Here is a 22,726-nt window from a genome sequence, read left to right as displayed (position 1 = left end):
CTTTTTCATGTCCCAGTTAGATATTGACACAGTAATTACTGTTATTGATAACAAAGACGACATTGTATCTTTCGATGTCAATTTTTTGAAAACCATCATCCAACCTGATTTTTCACACATTGAATTACTATGTGTAATATAATAAGTGGATTTATTTTATTTTTTGCCACAAAATAATAATAAGTGGATTTTAATTAACGGACAATACAATTTTTTAAGAAAAAGATGATAACCTTTCACCGGGGCCTTTAACATATATTGGCTCCATATGCTCGTTATTCACGGTTTCATGTCCTCCCTCCGTCTATTTCGCCAAAATTGCTTTTCTCCAGATCATGTTTCTTCAAGTATTTCGGCATTTCTTTGGATGACCATATCTCACAAAAAATAAGGAAAATTATTTGAAATATTATTTTAAAAAAATATTTTTATTTAGAAATTTATTTCCAAAATTACTAACTTTTAAGTTTTATTTTCAAAAATACGATCTCAAAATGATTGAAGCAGTTAAAAATCATATTAATTTTTTTTTTGCATTTGTGGTATTTTGTACTCCAACGCTACAATTTATTTTTTTATGATTTTAACGAATCCCAGGAGATGATTATATTTGTTGAAGGGATAATCTGTAGCCAATGACACGTTATCAATTAATATAATACTATAATATGTTTTATTTATAATAATTTTAAATAATAATAAATATAATTTTTAAAATATATTCAATCAACGCAGCTAATGCTATCAAAATAAAATGTATAGCAAATTGAACAAATTTTACATTATTTTCATGTCTAATTTGGTCGACCATAACCATTATACCCAATCCACCAAATCCGCTCAAGATATTCTAATGCTAAAAAAGCGATGCAATTTTTTTCAAAAAACGTAATGCATATTTTATTTTTAATATACGTACGGAAAATACAGATCGTAAAAAGGTAGAATAACGTCGTACCGATCGTAGTACACGGTTAGATATGATTCATGATTGGTAGCGGAAGCTATACCAAACTATCTTCATCCAAATGTTTGGAGTTAAGAGCAACATGTGCAATTGATGGCGGGGTTGTCATTATCATATTGTTGTCTTCATATGCTCGTTGTTCACGCCTTCGCGTCTTGACCTCCGGCCTTCACTTTAATCCAACCATATTGCTGTGATGTCGTATCCTAACTTTTATTTCGCAAATTTATGCAGTTGAGAAGTCATATCTCGATGTAGTATAAGATCTCTCTCGTACATGACTGACAATACGAATAGGAAAATGGGATGCTCAGACTCTGTGGTCACACTTCATTTAACAGACCTGATCGCTTGTCTCCTCTTCAACGATGCAGAGGTATAACGTGTAGAACGGAGCAATTTCTTGAACATCAACCCTTGTAACTCAGCAATCGAAACAAATAAAGATACGAATTCAGGTCGCCTTCACTTTGGCAAAGGATTGACGAAGGAATGATGTGGAGATGAAATGAAAAATTAAAAAAAAATTAAAAAAATTAAGAAAGTATGAGAAATATTGACTATGAGTGCATATGAATTTCATATAATAATATTGTATAAAAATATGATGAAGTATGAGAATGAATATTACATGATTGCTTGGTTGAGCATATAAGCTCAACTCCTGGGATTATAATTCGGAAACAACTTATTCGTATCGTTAGTGTAACAAATTTATAAGTCAATTTTTGACTTATAAGTCAAGATCTGAGAAGTTGAAAAATACTAATTTCCTTAAGTGACTTATTTTTACTTTTTATATTTGATTTTATAAATATGTTAAAGACCACTTTAAAAGATAATCTATATAATTTATTACTATATTAATAATTTTTTATACCCAATAAATTAGAAATATCAAAAAAATTATCCAAACACATAAAAATAAAAGCCAAACAAGACCATCGAAATAGAATATGTTTCAGGTGTTGCAAATTTTACATAATATCTTCCAGATTGAATTTAATCAAACCGTTGGAGATACTCTAAGAAATCAGCTGCTAAAATGAGATCCGTAAGAAGTTTCATAATAAATGGTTGAATTTGTTGTGATTTCATAAATTTGTTAGAATAATGTTATAAATTTAAATTTTTATTTTCAAATGATGACACTTTCTAAAAATACATAGCATTGGTTTCAAAAAAAAAAAACATAGCATTTACTTTTTTTTCATTAAATAAAAACTTAGTCTTGTGACAGCCGGGCAAATAAGTGTCAAAACTCTTTTTCTTTTTAAAAAATCTTGAAATTGCTTGAAGTGATAGCCTGCGTATAAATATATCCTACTCCACATGTAATATTACTACACCCAACACAACACTCTCTGATCCGTTGTCCAAGGAAACAAGAAAATAGAAAAGCTAAATTATGGCGGAGAACGATAAAGGAGGGTCCGAGTATTATCTGGAGAATGATGAGATAAATGATGTAGAACGTAACCTTATTACTGGTATCAGTGAGAATGTAATTTACAATAATGATGATCTCGCTGTTGAAGACGACGACATTAACGAAGTTGCGAGAAAGTCAGTATCATCCTCAACCTCTTCAACGACATACACTCAGCAATGGCCTCGTAGTTTCAGGTATTCTGTCGTGACATATTTTTTGTGCATTAAAAACAACTGAATGTCCTATATGGCCATGCAATCATATAATGCGTCTGGTATATACAGGGTTAAAGTAGCCGTATTCATATTACATGTCCACTTTTGATAAATAAAAATTGTTTCAAATTAGTTGTCTCATTTCAATCTTCAATGCAATGTAGTCAATAGCTGTACTTCTTAGATGAAGTTTATACCATATCCAACTAAATTATATTTTCTAGATCAAATATATTACACATATTATACTTGGTCAATGTAATAAATACAATAATAAATAAAGGTTTTCTGCAAAATTTAGTTTTTCTTAATATGTATGATTTGTTAAAAATAGATATGTATTATGAAACGGGGGAGTATATACAAGACATCATGTTATTCATTATACCATAAAAAGATACACGTGTATTTAGAAAGAAAAAAAAAAAAAAGATACACGTGTGTGTGTTTAGAGTATAGTCATCGATCAACTTCAAAAGGTTGCAAATTAAACTACTTTTATTCATGCGAGTTTAGTTTCCCAAAAGCAATTTTACAATATAAGTTACCTCATATTTGAAATCATCAATAACTTAATTATGAGTTACTATACTTGATGAATATATGCAATAATAAACACTGACGCATATACATCACCTGATAATTCAAACCCTAGCTAATACTAATAGTAGACGGATATCTGCTTGTATCTTTTGTTAGTGCTGCACTGGAAGGTGGAGGCAACATGCACCATGTTGGTGGAGGAATTCGGTGTCAACAAAAACTGAGGTTTGTGGCCGGAGTGAAGATCTGTAATGGTGTTTTGTCATCGAAAGTGCGATGATGATGTATTTTTGATGCTGAGATTGCAAGGAATTAGGATTGCTTAGGATGCTCCTACTTTTGAGCGTTTAAATGTGCCTGTAGCCCTACAATCAAACGACATAGTTACATCTAGTTACGAAATCTTGATTCCTACTTGTCGCAGCAAGTTGGAGCCCATGATGAATGTCTAAGATAGAGATCTTGATTTCTTATCGCGGGGAGTCGGAGTGTATGATAAACATAGTAAGATCAAAAAGACAGAAGAATTAGAGAATTTGATTTCTTGTCGTGGGGAGTGAAGTCCGTGTGATGAACGTGTAAGACCTGAAGAATGAGAGAATTTCCTTCCCTGGTGAGCGTAACTCACCTGAATATAAAGAAAATCGAACCCCACACCGACCGAAGAATCTAGAGAGATGAACAAACCCAGCCACCGTACCAATAATTATCAGAATACATAAATGAGAGTTATAGATCATCGTCAGATTATCTCTAAATGACCTTCATAACTGTCAGGAGGTCTTCAAGATTGATAGATATCCAGAAAAAATCCTTTTAAAGTGGATAACCTAGCAGAATACTTAGTTGGAACTTGAAATATCCTTAACAGAAATGATCACCTAGACTATATATTAATTAATTACAGAACTAACCGTACGTGTAAACTTCTTAAATATATTGCACGGGATTATTTGATTATCCTGTCCGCAAGCAAATCCAGTATACCAACAAAATCCGAGGTTTGTGATGGGAATCAAAGCTTATAATAATAATATTTCGTCATAAAAAAAATCGTGTGTTGGGCTTAGATTATCAAAGAGATTTAGGGTTAATTAAACGGTGCTCTAGACCTACGAAACAACTTTGAAATGGTTAGACCGTTGATAAATAATGCTTGCATCCGCTATATAACGTATATAATAGATGTGTCACCCCTGGTACTAGTTCGGTACATTGCAAAATTATTTGGTTACACCATTTTGTTTTTGACAGGGAGGCGACAGATTCATACACAATTGCTGTATCGCCAAATTTCGGCCTCCTCGGACGTTCGCCTTTCTTTAGACAATCGTCTCACGAAATCAGTGCCAGAACCAGCTTTGGTAATGATTATAAGACCCCGTTGCTAGGTGAAAATGAGAATAGTTATGAGAAAGAAGACTTGGAAACAAAATCAAGGTCTTCTTGGTCAGTGAAATCTTCATTGCATGAGAATTTCATTGAAGAACGTCCTATCAGCCAAGGATGCAGCTTTACACAAACTATTTTCAATGGTAATTACATATATTAGTATCTTCAAGAGGGTTTGGAGAAACTAATGCGGAAGACTTAAAATTCTCTGTTTGATATTTAATCAAGTGTGTATTGTGTGCTCTGACAGGAGTGAATATGTTGGCTGGAGTTGGGCTTCTTTCTACACCTTATACGGTGAAAGAAGCAGGCTGGGCAAGCCTGGGAGTGCTCGTTCTTTTCGCAGTTATATGCTGCTATACAGCTTCTCTCATGAGACATTGCTTTGAAAGCAAAAAAGGAATTTTAACCTACCCTGACATAGGAGAAGCTGCTTTTGGAAAATATGGAAGACTTTTCATATCTGTAAGTTACTCTATATCCGCTGTCTTATTTGTTCAATTATTTTCCTGTATATTGTTTCTCATTATTTTATGCTTCGGATTTTTGTGCAGATTGTTTTATACACAGAACTATATGTAAGTGCATCCTTGTTCTAGTTTTAGAATCATTATTTGCAACTGAATCTGCTAAATATCTCATGCCTGCCTACAGTCCTGCTGTGTAGAAATCATTATTTTAGAAGGTGATAATCTTTCAATGTTATTTCCCGGAGCATCTCTTAATTGGGCTGGTCTTAACTTGGACTCGATGCATTTCCTTGGAATTCTTGCTGCCATTGTTGTTTTACCAACTGTTTGGTTGAGAGACCTTAGAATAATCTCATACCTTTCAGGTGCCATTATTAGTCTAGCTATATTCCTTGTGTCCATTCTTCTATCTTTTCTTAAAGCTAAAAGCCGCCAACCGTGACCATCTGTCTAATTCTGCAGCTGGAGGAGTCCTCGCAACAATTATGATTATTATTTGTGTGCTCTACCTCGGTACAGTGAATGGTATCGGATTTCATGAAACTAGTCCAGTGGTGAACTTGAGCGGGGTTCCTCTTGCAATTGGCATATGTGGATTTTGCTATACTGGACATTCTGTGTTCCCCAATATTTACCGCTCAATGGCTGATAAAACAAAATTTAGCAAGGCAATAATTATAAGGTAATTAAGTGCCTTTATTTCATACCAGAGCAACGAAATTAGGAGAAGTTTTTCATGAAATGCTGCACACCTTGTGGCTGCAGTTTTATATTGTGCGTTGCGGCGTATGGTGGTGTTGCAGTGATGGGGTTTCTCATGTTTGGTCAAGACACATCGTCTCAGATAACTTTAAATCTACCAGCCAATTTTTTTGCTTCAAAAGTTGCACAATGGACAACAGTAAGCTCCACTTATGTTTTCTAGTTATGCAGGCATTACAGTGTGTCTTCCATTTGTAAATTATAATGTTTATTCGTGCAGGTAATTAATCCAATGACAAAATATCCTTTTTTTAAAATCATCACAATTTATTTCAGGGCGTGGTCATTTGTTTCATTATATTATTTACTTGATTATTATTCGGAATATATTCCTTGACATTGCTCAAGTTTGCTCTGCTGATAAACCCACTGGCCCGGAGTATAGAGGAGCTGCTGCCGGTTGGAGTTGCTGATGCAGTATGGTGTTCAATTCTTCTGAGGACAGCACTTGTTGCCTCTTCCGTCTGTGTTGCATTTCTTCTTCCATTCTTTGGTATGCCTACGAATAATTGCATTGTGTTGAATTAGAAATGTTGCATATGTAAAAACTATACCTCGACATTGCAGGTCTTGTGATGGCTTTAATCGGGTCTCTTCTAAGTGTTCTTGTGGTAAGCATACACCTTGTGCCAATACCAACACACTCTTATTTGGCTTTTTGGCTTTTATTAATCAAAATGACCTGTTATTTAAACATGTGCTCTAGGCAATGATAATGCCGTGTTTGTGCTTCCTAAGCATCTCAGGGAAGAAAGCAACAACGATGCAGGTAAAGCAGGCTATTCAATACATCTTCATTTAGTACTACCAGTTTTGCTGCAATAAGAATTTTGGAACAAGGTGATCTATCTATAGTAAGCTTTTTTTGGCTATTCCAGAAAGTCTTGAGTACGATAATTGTTGCGGTGGGAATTGCTAGTGCAGTCCTGGGAACTGGTTCTTCCTTGTCAGAGATTGCCAAGAAAAAGAAGAAGAATATTTAGGAGCATTGGGACATTGCTGACAGACTTTGATAAACTGGTGTTTGATGTCTCTAAGCATGGCTTTACATCTTTGTTTTAAAATGTACTGTAACTATCAGATGATGATTATAATCTGCAATTGCACGTTGAAGACATTTCATTTAAAATACGTCCAGAAATGCAGAAAGATGAAAGATCAAAACATATTAGCATGTAAAATCATATGACTTAACAAATCCAGAGAGCATTCTGCTGGACTTGAGTCCATCTCTATGTATAATGTATTGTCAGTATTGATGATTCCAGTATCAGTACTTGCCGATGCAGTTTTCTAATACTAACTTGCTGGAATAAACATCAAGTTTTCTTTGGTCCTAACTCTGGTTTATAGATTGAGATGATAGTCCTGCTCTGTTCTCTAGTGTAACAGTCATTGATTGAAAACAGCAAATATATAACTTTGCTCATAAGTTTCTTGGCTGGATAAGGAAGTTCTTATGAGAGATTATTAGGTGTAAATCACTACAATTATTTCTATGATCAGTAGCTGATTTCATTTTATGTAAAATTCGTATGTTTAGTATTTTAGGCATTTTGTAACTACTCATTATCGTTGTTTTATCATTGTATGATTGATAAGGCATATTTCAGACTAATGTCGGACTTTAGGCTATTTCAATCAGTAGCTTATTCTGCAGTACAAAGTACATACTTTCAACTTTAGGAATATATATTCAGAAGGCATCCGTTGCTGAACAAATTTTACTTATAAGTCCTTTTTATTTAATTATTTTTTTAAGACTACGCTAATTAAAATACATTTATGAGAATATTCCTAATAACAAACTCAAAGCAGAAACATGCAGTGCGAGGGATTATAGAAGAAAAATATTTTATTATACAATCAATACACTTGTTGCAAATCGTAGAATACTTCTTCACATACAATATTATTTGTGACACATATAGTTCCCTCTCCAGAATTCTCTATAAAGAATGCAAGACCCTCAGGAGAGGGTTACACGACTAATTGCTACATAAAGCTGTCCATGACAGAAAACCGGTAAATAAATACAGACACGATCCAGCGACTGTACCTGTGATTTATTTATAGTCATCGCAAAACAAATCTGAAGAGGAACATGGAGTCTTACCAAGTCAAATGGCAGGTTGGTGTCAGGACATAACTCAATCCTTGGTGTCAAATGTGTTGTTCCTGAATGAGTACCACCAGTAATTTCACAGATAAGGGTGTGCTTGTAACACTTTTTCGCAATCATGTGTGTTCCATAGTCTGATTGATATTCCTCAAAAGCATAACAGCAACTCCTTCTTTAAGAATAAGGTTGTGTGCAGCCATTCCTGGACGCTTGATTGAATTGAGATACTCAACTGGGAAAGCAGAGGTAAGATTTTCAAGGCAGCCTTCTTGACACCGTACGGAATCAAAACTCAGATAGGAAAAGGATTCCCCGGGAATCTTTTCAATCATAATATTATTAACATGGTCAACTACCTTGTTTGTCGGAGTTAAAATTTCACGCTCATGGAGGTATTTGATATCAGTGTACCGACGCTGCAAATCTAGAAATACGAATACCTATTCAATAAACTGATTAATATCAGAAACGTTTGACTGAATAAAGAATTCTTCTGGAATTGCAATTGGTCTTAACTCTTAATATATCACCAGGTTGATTTTGATCAACACAAGGTACTTTCCCATCACCAACATCAAGAACTCATTTACTTAACTTCTCAACATGACGTATCTGCCATCAGTGCCTCCGCGCAATCTCATATAATTCTTTAGAATATATAATTTGCAAGCATACCACAACGGAAATCTAAGAGAGGGAGATCATATTATTCTTTAAATAACTCATCTGTTGTAATTTCTGTTAGTTCAACATTATGATGGACACTACACGCTGCAGGTAAAGCTCCATAAACAACTGATCTCGTGTTTAGTTTGTCGGGTGATTGAATTAATTTGAGAAGGGAAAGAATGGACTTGCAAAACCTGATTGGAAACACTAAAACACCCGTAATATCTCATTGCGGGATGCTTAATGTTTGTTAAATAATAATTTAAACAAAAAATTACGTAAAGTAATTTGAAATATTATTATATCATATAAATATATAAAATCATTAATATAATGTTATATGAAAATTATAAAGAAAATTATTTGATATGAATAATTTAATATTACTATATATTCAAAAGACATAATTTGTTTTAATATGAATAATATGATAAAGAATTTCATTTAGAAAGTAATTATATATCTTTTGTTTTTTAATATATATTTTGAAATAAAGATGATAATTGTAAAGTTAAAATAAAATTAAGAAAATAATTTTAAATGATAATTGTAAAGTTAAAATGAAAATAAGAATATAATTTTAATTTAAAATAAAAAAGTAAAAATATTAAATAAATCAAAAGATAGCTTATGGAGGGCAGTTTGGGGATGAGGAATGGGCACAAATAGTTCATGAGTCATCGTAATGTTTCATTGCATCTGGTGGTTGTATAAAAATCCTGCAATGCTACACTATCTAAAATAAATTCCGGAAAGTGCGACTTTTTAGCTTTCACCAAAATCTTCTCATCAATTTTTAACGCATTGAGAAACAAGATATTGTGGTGCAAATTGCTTTCAAATCAATTCCAATTTATGAACTCTGCACCCGAATTTGGGAGCAAATGATTGATAGTTAACCTCCTCTAGTGCATGTGGGTGATCATAATAAAGATCCGGATTTTCCCTCAACATATCGAAGTAAGTACTCTTATTATCACGGCTACAAACATTTGACTGAGATATCGTGGAAGAACATCCAGAATAGATCTTATTTACTCGGTAAGAATTATCGATAATTGAGATTTTTTAACCACTTATTCGCATAACATGTATTTCCAAGACTTTTCTTTAAGTTGTACGGTAAATTTTGAAATCAGGACTTTGAATTATAGAAGGTAAGTTATAATTAACGATCTTTAATTTCGGTGGTGAAACTGACATTAAATTTATGAAAATCTTTAGCCCAGTGGTAATCCCACCATCGTCTCAGAAGAAATAACAATGTGCCACCAATTTTGATCTTCATCAAGCGCATCACGATCTTGAGGGGTGTCAGGAGATTCACCGAGGTACCCATATAAATTAGGGTTCATATATATTTTATAAAAATTTGAAGTATCAAAATTACTATGATGTTGAACATATACGTTAACCTCACTCGTCATGCTTGATATAAAAAAAACGTTTAGGAAAATTAGTTGTATTAAAAAAAAAAAAGTTCAAGAAAATTAAAGGAATGCAGCGGTAATTAATTTAAGTTATCATTTTAAGACCGTTTTGAGTTCGGTGACCAACTTGATATATCGAGCTCACTTGAGTGACCCACTTGGTTATTAACTCAATATTTAAGTTGTCGTTTTTTTTTTTCCACTTATCCAATTTAGCAATCCTTTTGTACTCCCGATAAATGGTCGATGTCAACTAAGTATCGTAGTTATACCAATTAGTATGTTTCTGTGTTTTCAATTATAGAATCGTAGTAGTGTTGAATATAAGCATCAACAATTATTAATTGAAATATCAGAGAGTAGATAGTCCTTCAAAGTTAAGAATTTGCATATTGTAATGATACAATGTGTCTTTAAGATCATGCATCTACTTGTTCAATTCTTCTTGAACTTGTAACTTCATTTCAATTAAAAGGATTAACAAATCTATCATGCTGACGTTTCAGACGACTCCTTAGTGCTTTTATCAATCTTTTCAGTTTTTTAGATTTGGCATTCATGCTTTTCTTTTGCGCTAATTTTTGCAGCTTCTTTAGTTTGGCATTCATACTTTCCTTTTGCGCTAAAAATTATTTTTGTGCATTTTTCTCTTGATTCTTCCATTTTCGGTTTTTGACATATTCTGAAAAACAAAAGACCGGTACAATAGCAATTAATTACCTATAGAAAACAAGTTTAGTAAGAATTACATTGAACATGATAAGACTTCACTCCAGGTGTTATGTGATATTCTTCTGGTATAACTAAACTCATCTTTGGTGCCGTTAAGTTTTGCTACGATTTAAACTTAAGTGTAAGTAAGCAACATCTATCTAATATTAAAAAACACCCCTTTAATATCACGGTCATGTCTTATATTCATATTTGATGGAATAGTATTAAATGATATTGTATTATTTGTTAGTAAAAGTATTAATCAAATTGTGAAACAAAAACTATGTTTTAGATTCGAGTGCAACATATGACGCCTCTTATAGGAGTATGACAATTATGTATTTATTTTAGAATGAGGGGAGAAGAGTCCAATATAAGGTTTTTTATGTCAGACGTAGGAGAGTGATGTGTCACCCTCCTAATTTCATTGTTCATATTTTGAATTTGAATTTAATCGGTTAAACTTAATGCAATTTTAATATTATTAAATAAAAGAATTTTTTTAAATTACATCGAAGTCAGAATAACGATTATGGACCGAGATAATGTTATTATTTCACACTCAATAAATATTGGGCCAATTACCACAGCTTGCTGCATAGCGGCCTCTATGGCAAGGAAATGGGCCTGATAGACTTGTCTCGGGTGTTGGTCAGGTTAAGCTCGCAAAGAGAGAGACATGGGGTGTGGCCATCAACTATCAGCATCATATCATTATCAATTTATTATGTTATTAATGTGATCGCTTGATTAAATTTATTTTTTTATAATGGCTTATATTTAAATATATATATACAATTACAATTTATTAATATAATATTTAATTTTCTTTATTAAATAACGAATAATAAATCACTTTATTAATATTTATATTCAGAAGTTAAAAATATATATATTATATTATATACTTATATATAATAAGCGTAAGGGAGATAATTTGGTCGCATGGTCCTATGATCCAAAAGCTTATCATCCGTTGGATCGTATATTGAACAAATAAACACCGTTAGATTAGAACAAAATTAAATTCTGTTCTATAAGGAAACTGATATCTACTTGCATGTTTATAATTTCTTTTCTGAATCCAAAACAAATTCTGTCTTTCACGTGTTTTTGGTTTTTTTTAATCCTGTATAATCTAATAGGAGGAGTTGGCGTCACATATTCTATTTAAAATAATTTAAAATTTTATAGAAGGAATTTAATATTTTGGCATGATATATACAATTTTAATTTATTATTGATAAATTAAATTTTTTCACACCATTTAAAATATATTTAAAAAATTTATAAATAATTAAAAAGCTCCCGTGCCTTGCACGGGCTATAAGCTAGTATATATTTAAAAAAAATAAGTACTTAAATTTTCACACTAAAAAAAACCAAATAGGATCAATATTTTATTCAAATCATAATTATAATAATAATATGCTAGATGGTCCTCGCACATTTAAACCAATCATTATAAGATTAGAACAATTATTTTTAATTTTAGTGTTCTATTAAAAGAGAATGCAGTAGGTATAAAATTTATTTAGTGATCCAAAATGGGAAAAATTCTTTCCCTCGCAAGCCACACCCGCATTAATACCAGATTTCCAGTATATTTTTTCCAGAATTTCAAAATTCTTGAAAATATTCTGAGCTTGTACTTCTTTTACATCTTTAGTTGTTGAAGCCGTGCAGGTGGACCTGGAAATCACATGAGTCTAAAACACGAAGATGGAAGATCCAGATTTGTCTGGGTTGCTTGGGTGTTTGAGTGGTCTTAATTAGTTACAAAGTGGGAGCAGATAAAAATAACTTAGAATCACAAACGTGGCCATGGCGAGTTGTCAGTCATCTTCTGAATTATTTTATCGCTCCAAAATGATTTAACAACATTATCATTGTATTTATATTCCTATTTGAGATACGTGTGGACAGAGAATGTTGGTTTTTTTGGACTAGCATCGGATTTTTCATTATTATAATGTATCCAAGTATGATGAAGATCATGGCGGAATTTTGTTTGCAACTATATTTTTACTGTAAAATTACATTTAAGTGTTTTAAGATTGTTTTGCTATAGAATGATTTTTCATATTTTGGTATATTATGTTTTTTTATTGGCATTACTCATCATTACTCATTAGTCATGAATAAGAAAAAGATAAAAATCGAAATATCGTACGCAACAACACATAAATTTGGTTCGCTTTGAAGTTTTCTTATATGATGGTTGGATATCTCAGTTTGGATTAAATTATAATCCGTTTGTCATTTGATTCTATCTTAGAGTTTAATAAGATTAATTACCCTGATTTTTATATAATCCATGCTATAAATAAGACACTTCACCATTTTAAAATGTCGATAAAACAGATTTTAACAATTCATTCTTTAATAAAATTTCATAAAATACTTTTTGTTCAAATCTCTTCAAATACTTTCATTAAAAATTTACTAAAAAATAACTTAATATCTAAAAATTCTTTGTCGAACAAAAGTTCTTATATATCATTAATAACAGGAATCATATATAAAATAATTCACCATTCTAAAAAAGTAAGATTCCAAATAAATAGATTATGATGAATTTTTGGCAAATTATATACATATTTCAACAAAAAGATTTACTAACTAAGGAAGCATATACAAAATACCTCATGGTTCTAAGAAAGGAGGTCTCCAAATTAGTAGGTCATGATAAATTTTTAGAAAATTATATATATATATATATATATATATATATATATATATATATATATATATATATATATATATATATTCGGATTAATATTTGAGACCCGTCATTTAAAAATTGAATTTTACCAAATTTATAGTTTTATTTAATTTTTTTTATCCATTTTCAGATCTTAAATTAAATTCTCGAAATATATATTCAACTTATGATAGATAAATAACTTATCAAAAAACTTATGATAAATAAATAAATAATAAATATATTTGGAAAGTATACTCCTCCCTCGAGGTAAACTCCACGCTTCGTGAAGAAGGGCTTACGTTATTTATTTTTATCTGACAATTCAAGCTTATAAAAGCTTTACAACTAAGTGTCTGTTGTAATATTTTTCGTCTGGCTATCCAAATCGCGTTGGCGTTTTTGTTGTTTATCATATCTCTGAAATTATCAGATTTTCATAATATTGATTCAATAATAAAAATATTTATGTTAATATATTTATGATCAATTGTTCAAGATAAATATAGAATAAATTATATTATATACATATCTTTTCAAAAAAATCGATTGGTTCCAAGAAAGAAAGAATCAACGTCGGTATGGTCATGTATTTGTTCAATTTCAAATTATATATAAATGTCGTATATTTTTATTGAATTAATTTATTTTTAAAATAACTGTAAACATATTTGGAAATCTCAAAGGAGTGGTAACAACTGAGTAATGGTAATTGTGTGATTTGGCCTACACATATACAGTAATTAATATATTTCCAAATGAGAGAAAAATACAAGCAGATGAGACAAACAATATGTATACTACCCGTCGGAGGCTAGTCAAAAATTAATGGTCATACAGTCATCCTAGTCATCTCTTAACGTCTATCAAACTCTTGCCAGCTGCTTCACGTTCTTGAAATCAACATATTATTTACTCCATCCGTCCCAATGAATTGTATACAGTTTCCTTTTTGGGACGTCCCACCAATTGTATACATACCAAAAGTAGTAATTTTTATAATATAAAATAACATTACACCAACTACTTTCTTCCACTATCTCCATTCTATAATAATATAAACACTATTACACCCACTACTTTCCTCCACTATCTCCATTCTATAATAATATAAACACTATTACACCCACTACTTTCCTCCACTATCTCAAATCTATTATTAAATATAAACGGGTCCCACCACTATACTCACTTTTCATCTAACTTTACTCATTTTTTACACTTTTTCTTGGTCTCCGTGTCCCAGCCATTTGTATACAAATGACTGGGACGGAGGGAGTACTAATTATCTCTGCACCGTCTTTTCCAAACATCATGTAAATACACCTAGAGAGGGGTGAATAGGTGTAAATGGCTAATTATACCAATTTTAAATTAATCACAGGCTATTATGCAAAACAGTAAAGTGCAAAAATGTAAATCAGACACAAGCAATTTTAGTCAGGTTCGACCCTATGTCTAATGGTCTACGTCCTGGTCCCTTACCAACTTGGTAAGAGAATATATTATTACTGAAAATTCCAACAATTACAGAATAATAATATATCTCCCTTTACCCAATCACCTAAAGCAGCTTGCTGAAACCTTGAGCAGACAGAAAACAGCTCGACACTTAGCCCCCTGTGCACCTGTTCTTGAACCTCTGAATTCCTAGATTTTCCCTCCTTGAATTCACCTTGTTCCTCGAACCTTAGCACCTCAGACCTTGTGAAGACTAATTCTATCTAACTCCCTCTTTGTTCTATACTTAGAACCCCGCTAGCTTTAGTGACTAATCAAATACAACTTTGAATAACAATGAGAGATTACAACTCAAACTATGCTCTCTAATAAGATATGAATCGAATACACAATATAAGCTCAGAAGAGATTGAGAATGTTTTCAAGATCGTGAGTTGTTAAGTATTCTTGAAAACAGCAAGCCGTATATATACTGAAAGCTATAACGGCTATATTGAAACAAACCTCCATGAACGTTGCACCATGTGAACGTTGCAGGTTGTTAGTTCAATATAATACTCCATAGAAATAGTGGAATGAGTTTTAGAAAGTCGTTTGAAGCAACAGTCCCTATTAAAATGGGATAAGGAAGTGTGTTTGAAAAAGATAAGTTTAAAGCATAACCACTTCCTTGAATTTAGGAAACGTTTTCATTTAAATAATCTGAGCTTATAATATGTATATTTAACTCATATTCAGATTAGAAAACGTACACCTTAAGTCCTAATATTTGTAGAAGTCAAACGCTGCAATCTTTGAAGTGTTCTGCTTCTGGTGGGACTCTATCATAGCTCGCTGTTATGAAACAGCTTGCTATAATTCTGCTATAGTAAATTTCCTGCAACACAAGGTTAGAAAGACAAACAGCAGGCTAAAATACTATAACTTAAAAATGTCAAGCTAAGATATGACAATAGCTTGCTATATCTCTGTTTCCTGCAGAATCGGATTAGACAAGTAATATGGCAGGCTATAACAGAGTAAATATAACATGTTAAGCTGAATTGAAAGATAGCTTGCTATTATATGTGATCATCAAAACTTGGGATTTTACACATCACATATATTTATAAGAGTTTGTTTGGTGTGTGCCCATGAACAAACACGGAAACTCATAAATTTGGTGTGTTTTCATTGGTGTGGTTGGTGTGAATGCAGGGGGCCATTATTATTAAAAGAGTGTAAGGGCTCATTTGTTAACGAGTGAATGAGCCCATCTGAACTGAACCAGTCCAATTTTACTCGTCCAGACTGTTTGATATTGCAAATATGCAGCTGGATAACAGTGAATTCCTCTGGACCACTGGCGTTAAAAATTCTGTCTCAACCATCCAGAGGATGTTACTTTGTTGATACAACCTACAGTAATATAAGTTATATTTATATTTATTATTATTATTATTATTATTATTATTATTATTATTATTATTATTTAGTAGTTACATTTATTTATATATGTTACCACTATTTCTTAAATATATTTTCCATTGACAATGTCGTTTATAATTTTATCATAAATTATAGAATTAAAAAATTATTAATTTGATGACTAATAAAATGTTCAATTATTACGTTATATAAAATTAATATTATAATTAAAAATTATAAAAATATATAATTTTTTAATATAATATAATATAATAAATTTTGTGTGAAAAATAACTAGATTTGTAAATTTACGTTTTATTTCTGAATAGACAAGTTATCTAGATTAAATTATGTATATTATGCATAACAATCAATAAATTGAATTTGTTTGATAAAAAATATATTTAAATTTGTATATTTTGTCATTCACGCGTTATCATAAAATTAATATGATAATTAAAAAATTATATTATATTATATATTATAATAAATTTTTATATTATATAATATAATAAATTTTGTGTAAAAAATAATTATGATTTATAAATTTATGTTTAATTCTGAATAGACAAGTTATTTAGATTAAATTATGTATATTATGCATAATAATCAATTAACTGAATTTGTTTGACAAAAAAATATTTAAATTTGTAAATTTTGTCATTCAGATAAAATGAGTTAACAAATAACAAATTTTGTTTACTGTTCAGATAGGTCATTCATCCAGATTTTCAATCATCCAGCAAAACTTGTTCAGATTTAACAAATGACCCCTAAGCTAATCAAAACACAGGGAAACTATCAAATTTTGTGCTAGTGTACATGGGCACACACTAGAAAAACCATATTTATAATAGATTTTCTAGTATGCATACAGGTGTATATCAACAAATATTTTTAATTAGATGATATAGAAATTGAGAGTGATTTTAATTTTACTAATAATAATAGTTCTATATGTATGAAAATTTCTGACAGTTTATCAATTGAAATCTTTAATTTAAATAAAAATTAGTTATTAACGGGTATTAATGTGCAGAGAAAGACCCTGTTTACAATTACACACATATATATATATATGTATGAATTGAACCTGACTCCACCCTCTGTTATTAAACTCCAACTATCTAGACTATTCACGCACACTCCAGTTCACACTAAAGTGTGTTTGAAGAAAGTTGAACATGGCAGAAAAAGACAGAGAGGAGTCAGAGTATTTTCTTGAGAATGAAGAAGATGATGAAGTGCATGATATAGAATGCAATACTAGTGCTAATGGTGGGAGTAGTAGCACCGGAAGTGATGATGAGGATGGAAATGAAGGTGGGCATGGCTCAAGAAAATCACCCACTTCAACTTTTTCTTCTCAGCAATGGCCTCGAAGTTACAGGTGATATTTCCAAATTAGTTGCCCATTTCGAGTCCTATTATTTTTCTTGGCTTGTCAATTTGTGATGGTTCAAGACTTGTAATTGGTTTGGTAATCAAATAATAACTATCTTGGCATGTTAAAGATTAGTCAAGTTAGGAATTAGGATTGGGATTTTTAATTTTGGTCTGCTGCATAGAATATGTTCCAATTGATGAATCCCGAAATTAATGGTGTCTGTTAACTTAACATGGTACCGAGAAAATTTATATTATATCAGAACAGACTTAACATGGTACACGAGCTTAGGTAGCAACTTGAGGTCAATAGCCTGAAAAATTTTAATTGACACCTAGTTCTGATATTGCCCCCAAAAACTCCTGGTGATCTACCATTCGATCTAAAAAAATGGCCTTAGGGTTGGGGGGAGGGGATTATAACTGAGTCAACAAACTCTCTTTATGGATACTTGTCAACCTGACAAGCTTTTCTTCTCATTGATCCTGTGGAGTTCTTTACTAAGCGTGGTAAGCAAAAGCACTAACACAACTACTCTAAGCGTGGTAAGGATAACTTGGCCACTGTATTCACAGAAAAACAAACCCCAGTGTGCTGTAGCCGCCTGTACCCTTTTACTCGTTTGACATTTATGTAATATCTTAATTCTTGTTTTTTGTGATAATATTGAAAATCTTCTCCCGGCTTGGATGCCTGATATCATTATACTTAGCATATTGATATGGTGCAAGATGAGATCTAGTGTGGTTACACTGTTTTCTTCTTAACAGGGAAGCAACAGATTCATACACAATTGCTGCATCGCCAAATTTTGGGCTTATTCGACGTTCATCTACCTTCAGACATTCATTTTACGATGTCAGTGCTAGAACCAGTTTAGACGATGTTACTAAGACCTCTTTATTGGGGGAATATGAAAAAAATTACAAGAAAGAAGAGTTAGACAGGGTATCAAGATCTTCGTGGTGGTCTGAGAAGGCTTCACTGCATGAGGATTTCGCAGGAGAACTTCCTATTGGTCATGGATGCAGCCTTACTCAAACTATTTTCAATGGTATAGATACATTTGTTGATTAATAATTTCTGGATTTAAGTTCTGATACTCAAGTTGCTTATTATTGATGCAACAAATTTTAGTAAGTTCAGAGTTTGTACAGGAACTAGTCAACAAAAGGGTTGAAGATTAGAAAACTATGAAGACCAGTCGATCTATCAATCACCTTAAATAACAGAATTTCAAAGGGTTTACATGCAAAAGGTTTAGATTTGCTATTATCTAATATAAATTCAAGTATTTGATGCTGTCGTTTGGCAGGAGTAAATGTGCTGGCTGGAGTTGGGATTCTCTCTACCCCTTATGCGGTTAAAGAAGGTGGCTGGGCAAGCTTGGGAGTGCTAGTTCTGTTTGCTGTCATATGCTGCTATACAGCTTCTCTCATGAGACATTGTTTTGAAAGTAAAAAAGGAATTTTAACCTACCCTGACATAGGAGAAGCTGCTTTTGGAAAATATGGACGGCTTTTCATATCAGTGAGTTGCATTGAACATATATACTATTTGAAAGCCTAGTGAACGCGGAACCAAATTGCTTGTCATTTGTCTAAAAGTACCCATTTTTTAGACATATCTTCTCCCTCTCTTTTTTAATGTCTAATATTTGTTTGTCATTTTATTTAAAATTCTGAATGTCTTGGGAATTAGTTGTAGGATGTTTGACCTTTCAATCTGTACCATAAATAAGGTATAGAAGTAATCTATTCTTGTAGCTGGTTTCTGATCTGCGCTCTTCTATTAGTTCAATCAGATTCTTTATATTGTTTCTTATGGTTATTTTCTCTTGGTTTTAATGCAGATCGTTTTGTACACAGAACTATATGTAAGTAGTAACGCGTTCTAGTTTTAGAAGTGACATTCACTGTATATGATTCTCACCGGATTCCTTGCATGAATACCAATACCTGCAGTCTTACTGTGTGGAATTCATTACTTTGGAAGGGGATAATCTCACCAGGTTATTTCCTGGAGCAGCCTTAAATTGGGGTTTTCTTAACCTGGACTCCATGCATTTCTTTGGAATTCTCACTGCTGTTGCTGTTCTGCCAACTGTGTGGTTAAGAGATCTAAGAGTAATTTCATACCTTTCAGGTGATATTTTAATTTTAAGACAAAACTGTCCATTTTGCTTAAAAGGTATTCAAGTTTTAATCTGATAAGTATGTTGTCTATTAACCTTTGCAGCTGGAGGAGTCCTCGCAACACTTATGATTATTATTTGTGTGGCTTTTCTTGGCACAATGAACGGTATCGGATTTCATCAAACTGGCCCAGCAGTTAATTTCAGTGGGATGCCTTTTGCAATTGGTGTATATGGTTTTTGCTATTCCGGACATGCTGTTTTTCCCAACATCTATCAATCAATGGCTGATAAAACAAAATTTACCAAGGCACTTATGATAAGGTATAGGTAATTTTATTTTTGTTGCACCATATGCATTCATTTTTTTTATACTTAAAGGCACCCTTTGCTGTTTACAGTTTTCTATTGTGCGCTCTTCTGTATGGGAGTGTTGCAATCATGGGATATCTTATGTTTGGTCAAGACACGTTGTCTCAAATAACTTTAAATATGCCAGACCATCTCTTTGCTTCAAAAGTGGCACTATGGACAACGGTAAGCTCAAATTTCTTCATTAACTCTCTTTTGATTTAAAAAATTGAAATTACATTGTTCTTTCAGTCGATACAGATGTGTTACTCTGCACTACTACTCTAATATATGGTCTACTTTAATGCAGGTTATTAATCCACTAACGAAATATCCTTTTACATGTTGATTCACATTTTATTGAAACTTAATGTCTTCACAATTTGCGTGGTCATCTATCCATTTATCTTCCTTAACACTGTTCAAGTATGCACTTTTGATGAACCCACTGGCACGGAGTATAGAAGAGCTGCTGCCTATTGGTGTTGCCAATAGTATATGGTGTTTCATTTTTCTTAGAACAGCACTTGTTGCCTCATCTGTATGCGTTGCATTTCTTGTTCCATTCTTTGGTATGTCTTGAAATTCCTCTCTGCATTTTTTCCTCAATTTAGTTTTAATTGTATATACCCTCGCAATTGAAACAGTGATATTTCATCAATTGCTTGTGTAAATGTATAATATCTATTCTGATATATAGTAAGTCCCTGTTACTTACCAAAGCAATAGAACTGTTGCTAACAATACTCTTCGTGTTGAAGGGTAGAACGCGCCTTAAATCTTAATTAGAAGTAGAATAATTAAGAAAATGAGTTACCTGGTTAACTGGCTTAATAATCCCCTCAAGCAAACACTAGACATGGGAATACGATTTTTATTTTCTTTAAAGGGGTCGAAATAACAAGGACCGAATGCCCATTTATAGTAAATTGATGAAGGCAATTTGTCAAGTTCCAACTTCACCTGGATAGCAGTTACTACTATCAACATTCTTTGTATAATTGTATGTAATATTCTTTGTAATATTGTATAAGTAGTATCATGCATTGGCTTAATGCTTTGCCACTATAATTTGTAATTGGAGAATGTGGGGTGAATGCATGACTAATTGCAGCTGCAACTTAAGAAAGGTGTCTATCTGATGCTATCCACCTGTTGTTATTGGTCTTGCAGGTCTTGTGATGGCTTTGATTGGTTCTCTTTTAAGCGTTCTTGTGGTGAGCATACACTTTCATCCACAAATACAGCTTGACACATAGAATTTCTTTTATCTAGTATGCCTGGTCATAGCTGCAATGTATTGTAATATGTTTTTTAAAATGTGATCTAGGCAATCATAATGCCAGCATTGTGTTTCTTGAAAATCTTGGGGAAGAAAGCAACAACTATGCAGGTAAAACGATTGGATTTTATGCTCAGTATTAGTTCGACTTAACATATCCGCAACAATAACTTATAAACCAGGTTTCATCTCTGTTTTACATATGTTTCTTCTCTTTCAGAAAGTCTTGAGTACTACAATCGTCGTGGTCGGTGTTGCCACTGCGGTCATCGGAACTTTCTCTTCATTGTTGGAGATTGTGAAGAAGTATTAGAAAGCTGGGTCACTGGGACACTGCTTGCCCATTTTGGTGAACTGGGGGGCTGTGTGATCTGTCCTAAATCCTCATTATAGTTTCGTTCTTTGTCTTTTTATGTGCTTCATGGTGTTAAGAAGTATGCACTTTTTATAATCAATCGACTGTGATGTACTTACATTTGAGAGGCATATTATATACTACTGTATTGTGACGAAGATGCATTGAACAGTATCTTCGTCACTCCACCGTTCTCCAAAAAGACAGTGATCGTATTAAATTGATATATTAGATAACGTGAAATTTTATACTATTTTTGAGATTATCTAATATGTTAACTAATATATTAATATAATTTATTAATCATTAAATGATATTAATAATCATTAATTAATTTATTATTATAATTTTATTATTAATTTTAAATAATTGTTTGTGATATTTTTGGAAAGTAAGGTGTTTTAGTGTTTTAATTGAAAAAATAAAAAAAATGTAACATTTTTTAGATAAAAAGATAATTGATTAATCATTATAAAAGAAGGTGTTTTAGTTGAGCAAAAATAAAACACATTGTGTTTTAGTTTAAAAAGACAACTTATTAATTATTTATCAAAGAGGAATTTTAATTGATAAAAATGGAAAATATATTATGTTTTAATTAAAAAGATAGTCAGTTAGTTATTACTCCGTTTCAAATTATATGTCCACTTCCAAAAAATCACATAATTTAAGAAAAGTGGATTTTGAGAAAAAAGTGGTGTAATAAGTCATTATTGAACTTAATATTATGTGGTATATGGTTGATCTTGGAAATTTAAATTTGAAATAGGTAGAGGAGAGTTGATTTTGGAAATATTGAAAGTTGGAGTGAACAGGTATTTTGAAACAAATTTTTTTATTTCTAAAAGACTTAATTACCAAAAAAATTATATAACTATCATGTTTTTTTCAATTTAACCACAATAGTATATTTGTTGCAGAATAATGCA

The 22,726-nt window shown here is 31.8% G+C and overlaps 2 protein-coding genes across 4 annotated transcripts; both read left to right on the top strand.

The window, feature by feature from the left end:
- The first annotated feature begins 2,327 nt into the window (after window positions 1–2,327).
- Window positions 2,328–6,898, top strand: LOC108226962 (amino acid transporter AVT1A). 2 transcript variants are annotated; one of them, XM_064079997.1, is made up of 12 exons: window positions 2,328–2,593; window positions 4,412–4,692; window positions 4,800–5,014; window positions 5,104–5,127; window positions 5,204–5,384; window positions 5,482–5,701; window positions 5,785–5,920; window positions 6,002–6,018; window positions 6,126–6,274; window positions 6,349–6,392; window positions 6,488–6,550; window positions 6,660–6,898. In XM_064079997.1, exons 1-12 carry the CDS (start codon window positions 2,376–2,378, stop codon window positions 6,762–6,764), a joined length of 1,653 nt encoding a protein of 550 aa, XP_063936067.1. In that variant the 5' UTR covers window positions 2,328–2,375; the 3' UTR covers window positions 6,765–6,898. The 2 variants fall into 2 exon arrangements, with proteins under 2 accessions (XP_063936067.1, XP_017257448.1); XM_017401959.2 differs by lacking the exons at window positions 6,349–6,392; window positions 6,488–6,550; window positions 6,660–6,898 and adding an exon at window positions 3,314–3,382 and having other exon boundaries at window positions 6,002–6,219.
- Window positions 6,899–17,370: 10,472 nt separating this feature from the next.
- Window positions 17,371–22,048, top strand: LOC108224850 (amino acid transporter AVT1A). 2 transcript variants are annotated; one of them, XM_017399588.2, is made up of 12 exons: window positions 17,371–17,678; window positions 18,446–18,729; window positions 18,991–19,205; window positions 19,528–19,551; window positions 19,640–19,820; window positions 19,914–20,133; window positions 20,211–20,346; window positions 20,471–20,490; window positions 20,587–20,732; window positions 21,334–21,377; window positions 21,491–21,553; window positions 21,663–22,048. In XM_017399588.2, the coding sequence occupies exons 1-12, from the start codon at window positions 17,473–17,475 to the stop codon at window positions 21,753–21,755; spliced, it is 1,632 nt and encodes a 543-aa protein (XP_017255077.1). In that variant the 5' UTR covers window positions 17,371–17,472; the 3' UTR covers window positions 21,756–22,048. The 2 variants fall into 2 exon arrangements, 1 of the variants encoding a protein (XP_017255077.1); XR_010284891.1 differs by lacking the exon at window positions 21,663–22,048 and having other exon boundaries at window positions 20,595–20,732.
- Window positions 22,049–22,726: the final 678 nt, after the last annotated feature.

Source organism: Daucus carota, chromosome 6, assembly GCF_001625215.2.
Source record: "Daucus carota subsp. sativus chromosome 6, DH1 v3.0, whole genome shotgun sequence".
Classification (NCBI taxonomy): Eukaryota; Viridiplantae; Streptophyta; class Magnoliopsida; order Apiales; family Apiaceae; genus Daucus; species Daucus carota.
This window is presented reverse-complemented; position numbering and strand designations above follow the sequence as displayed.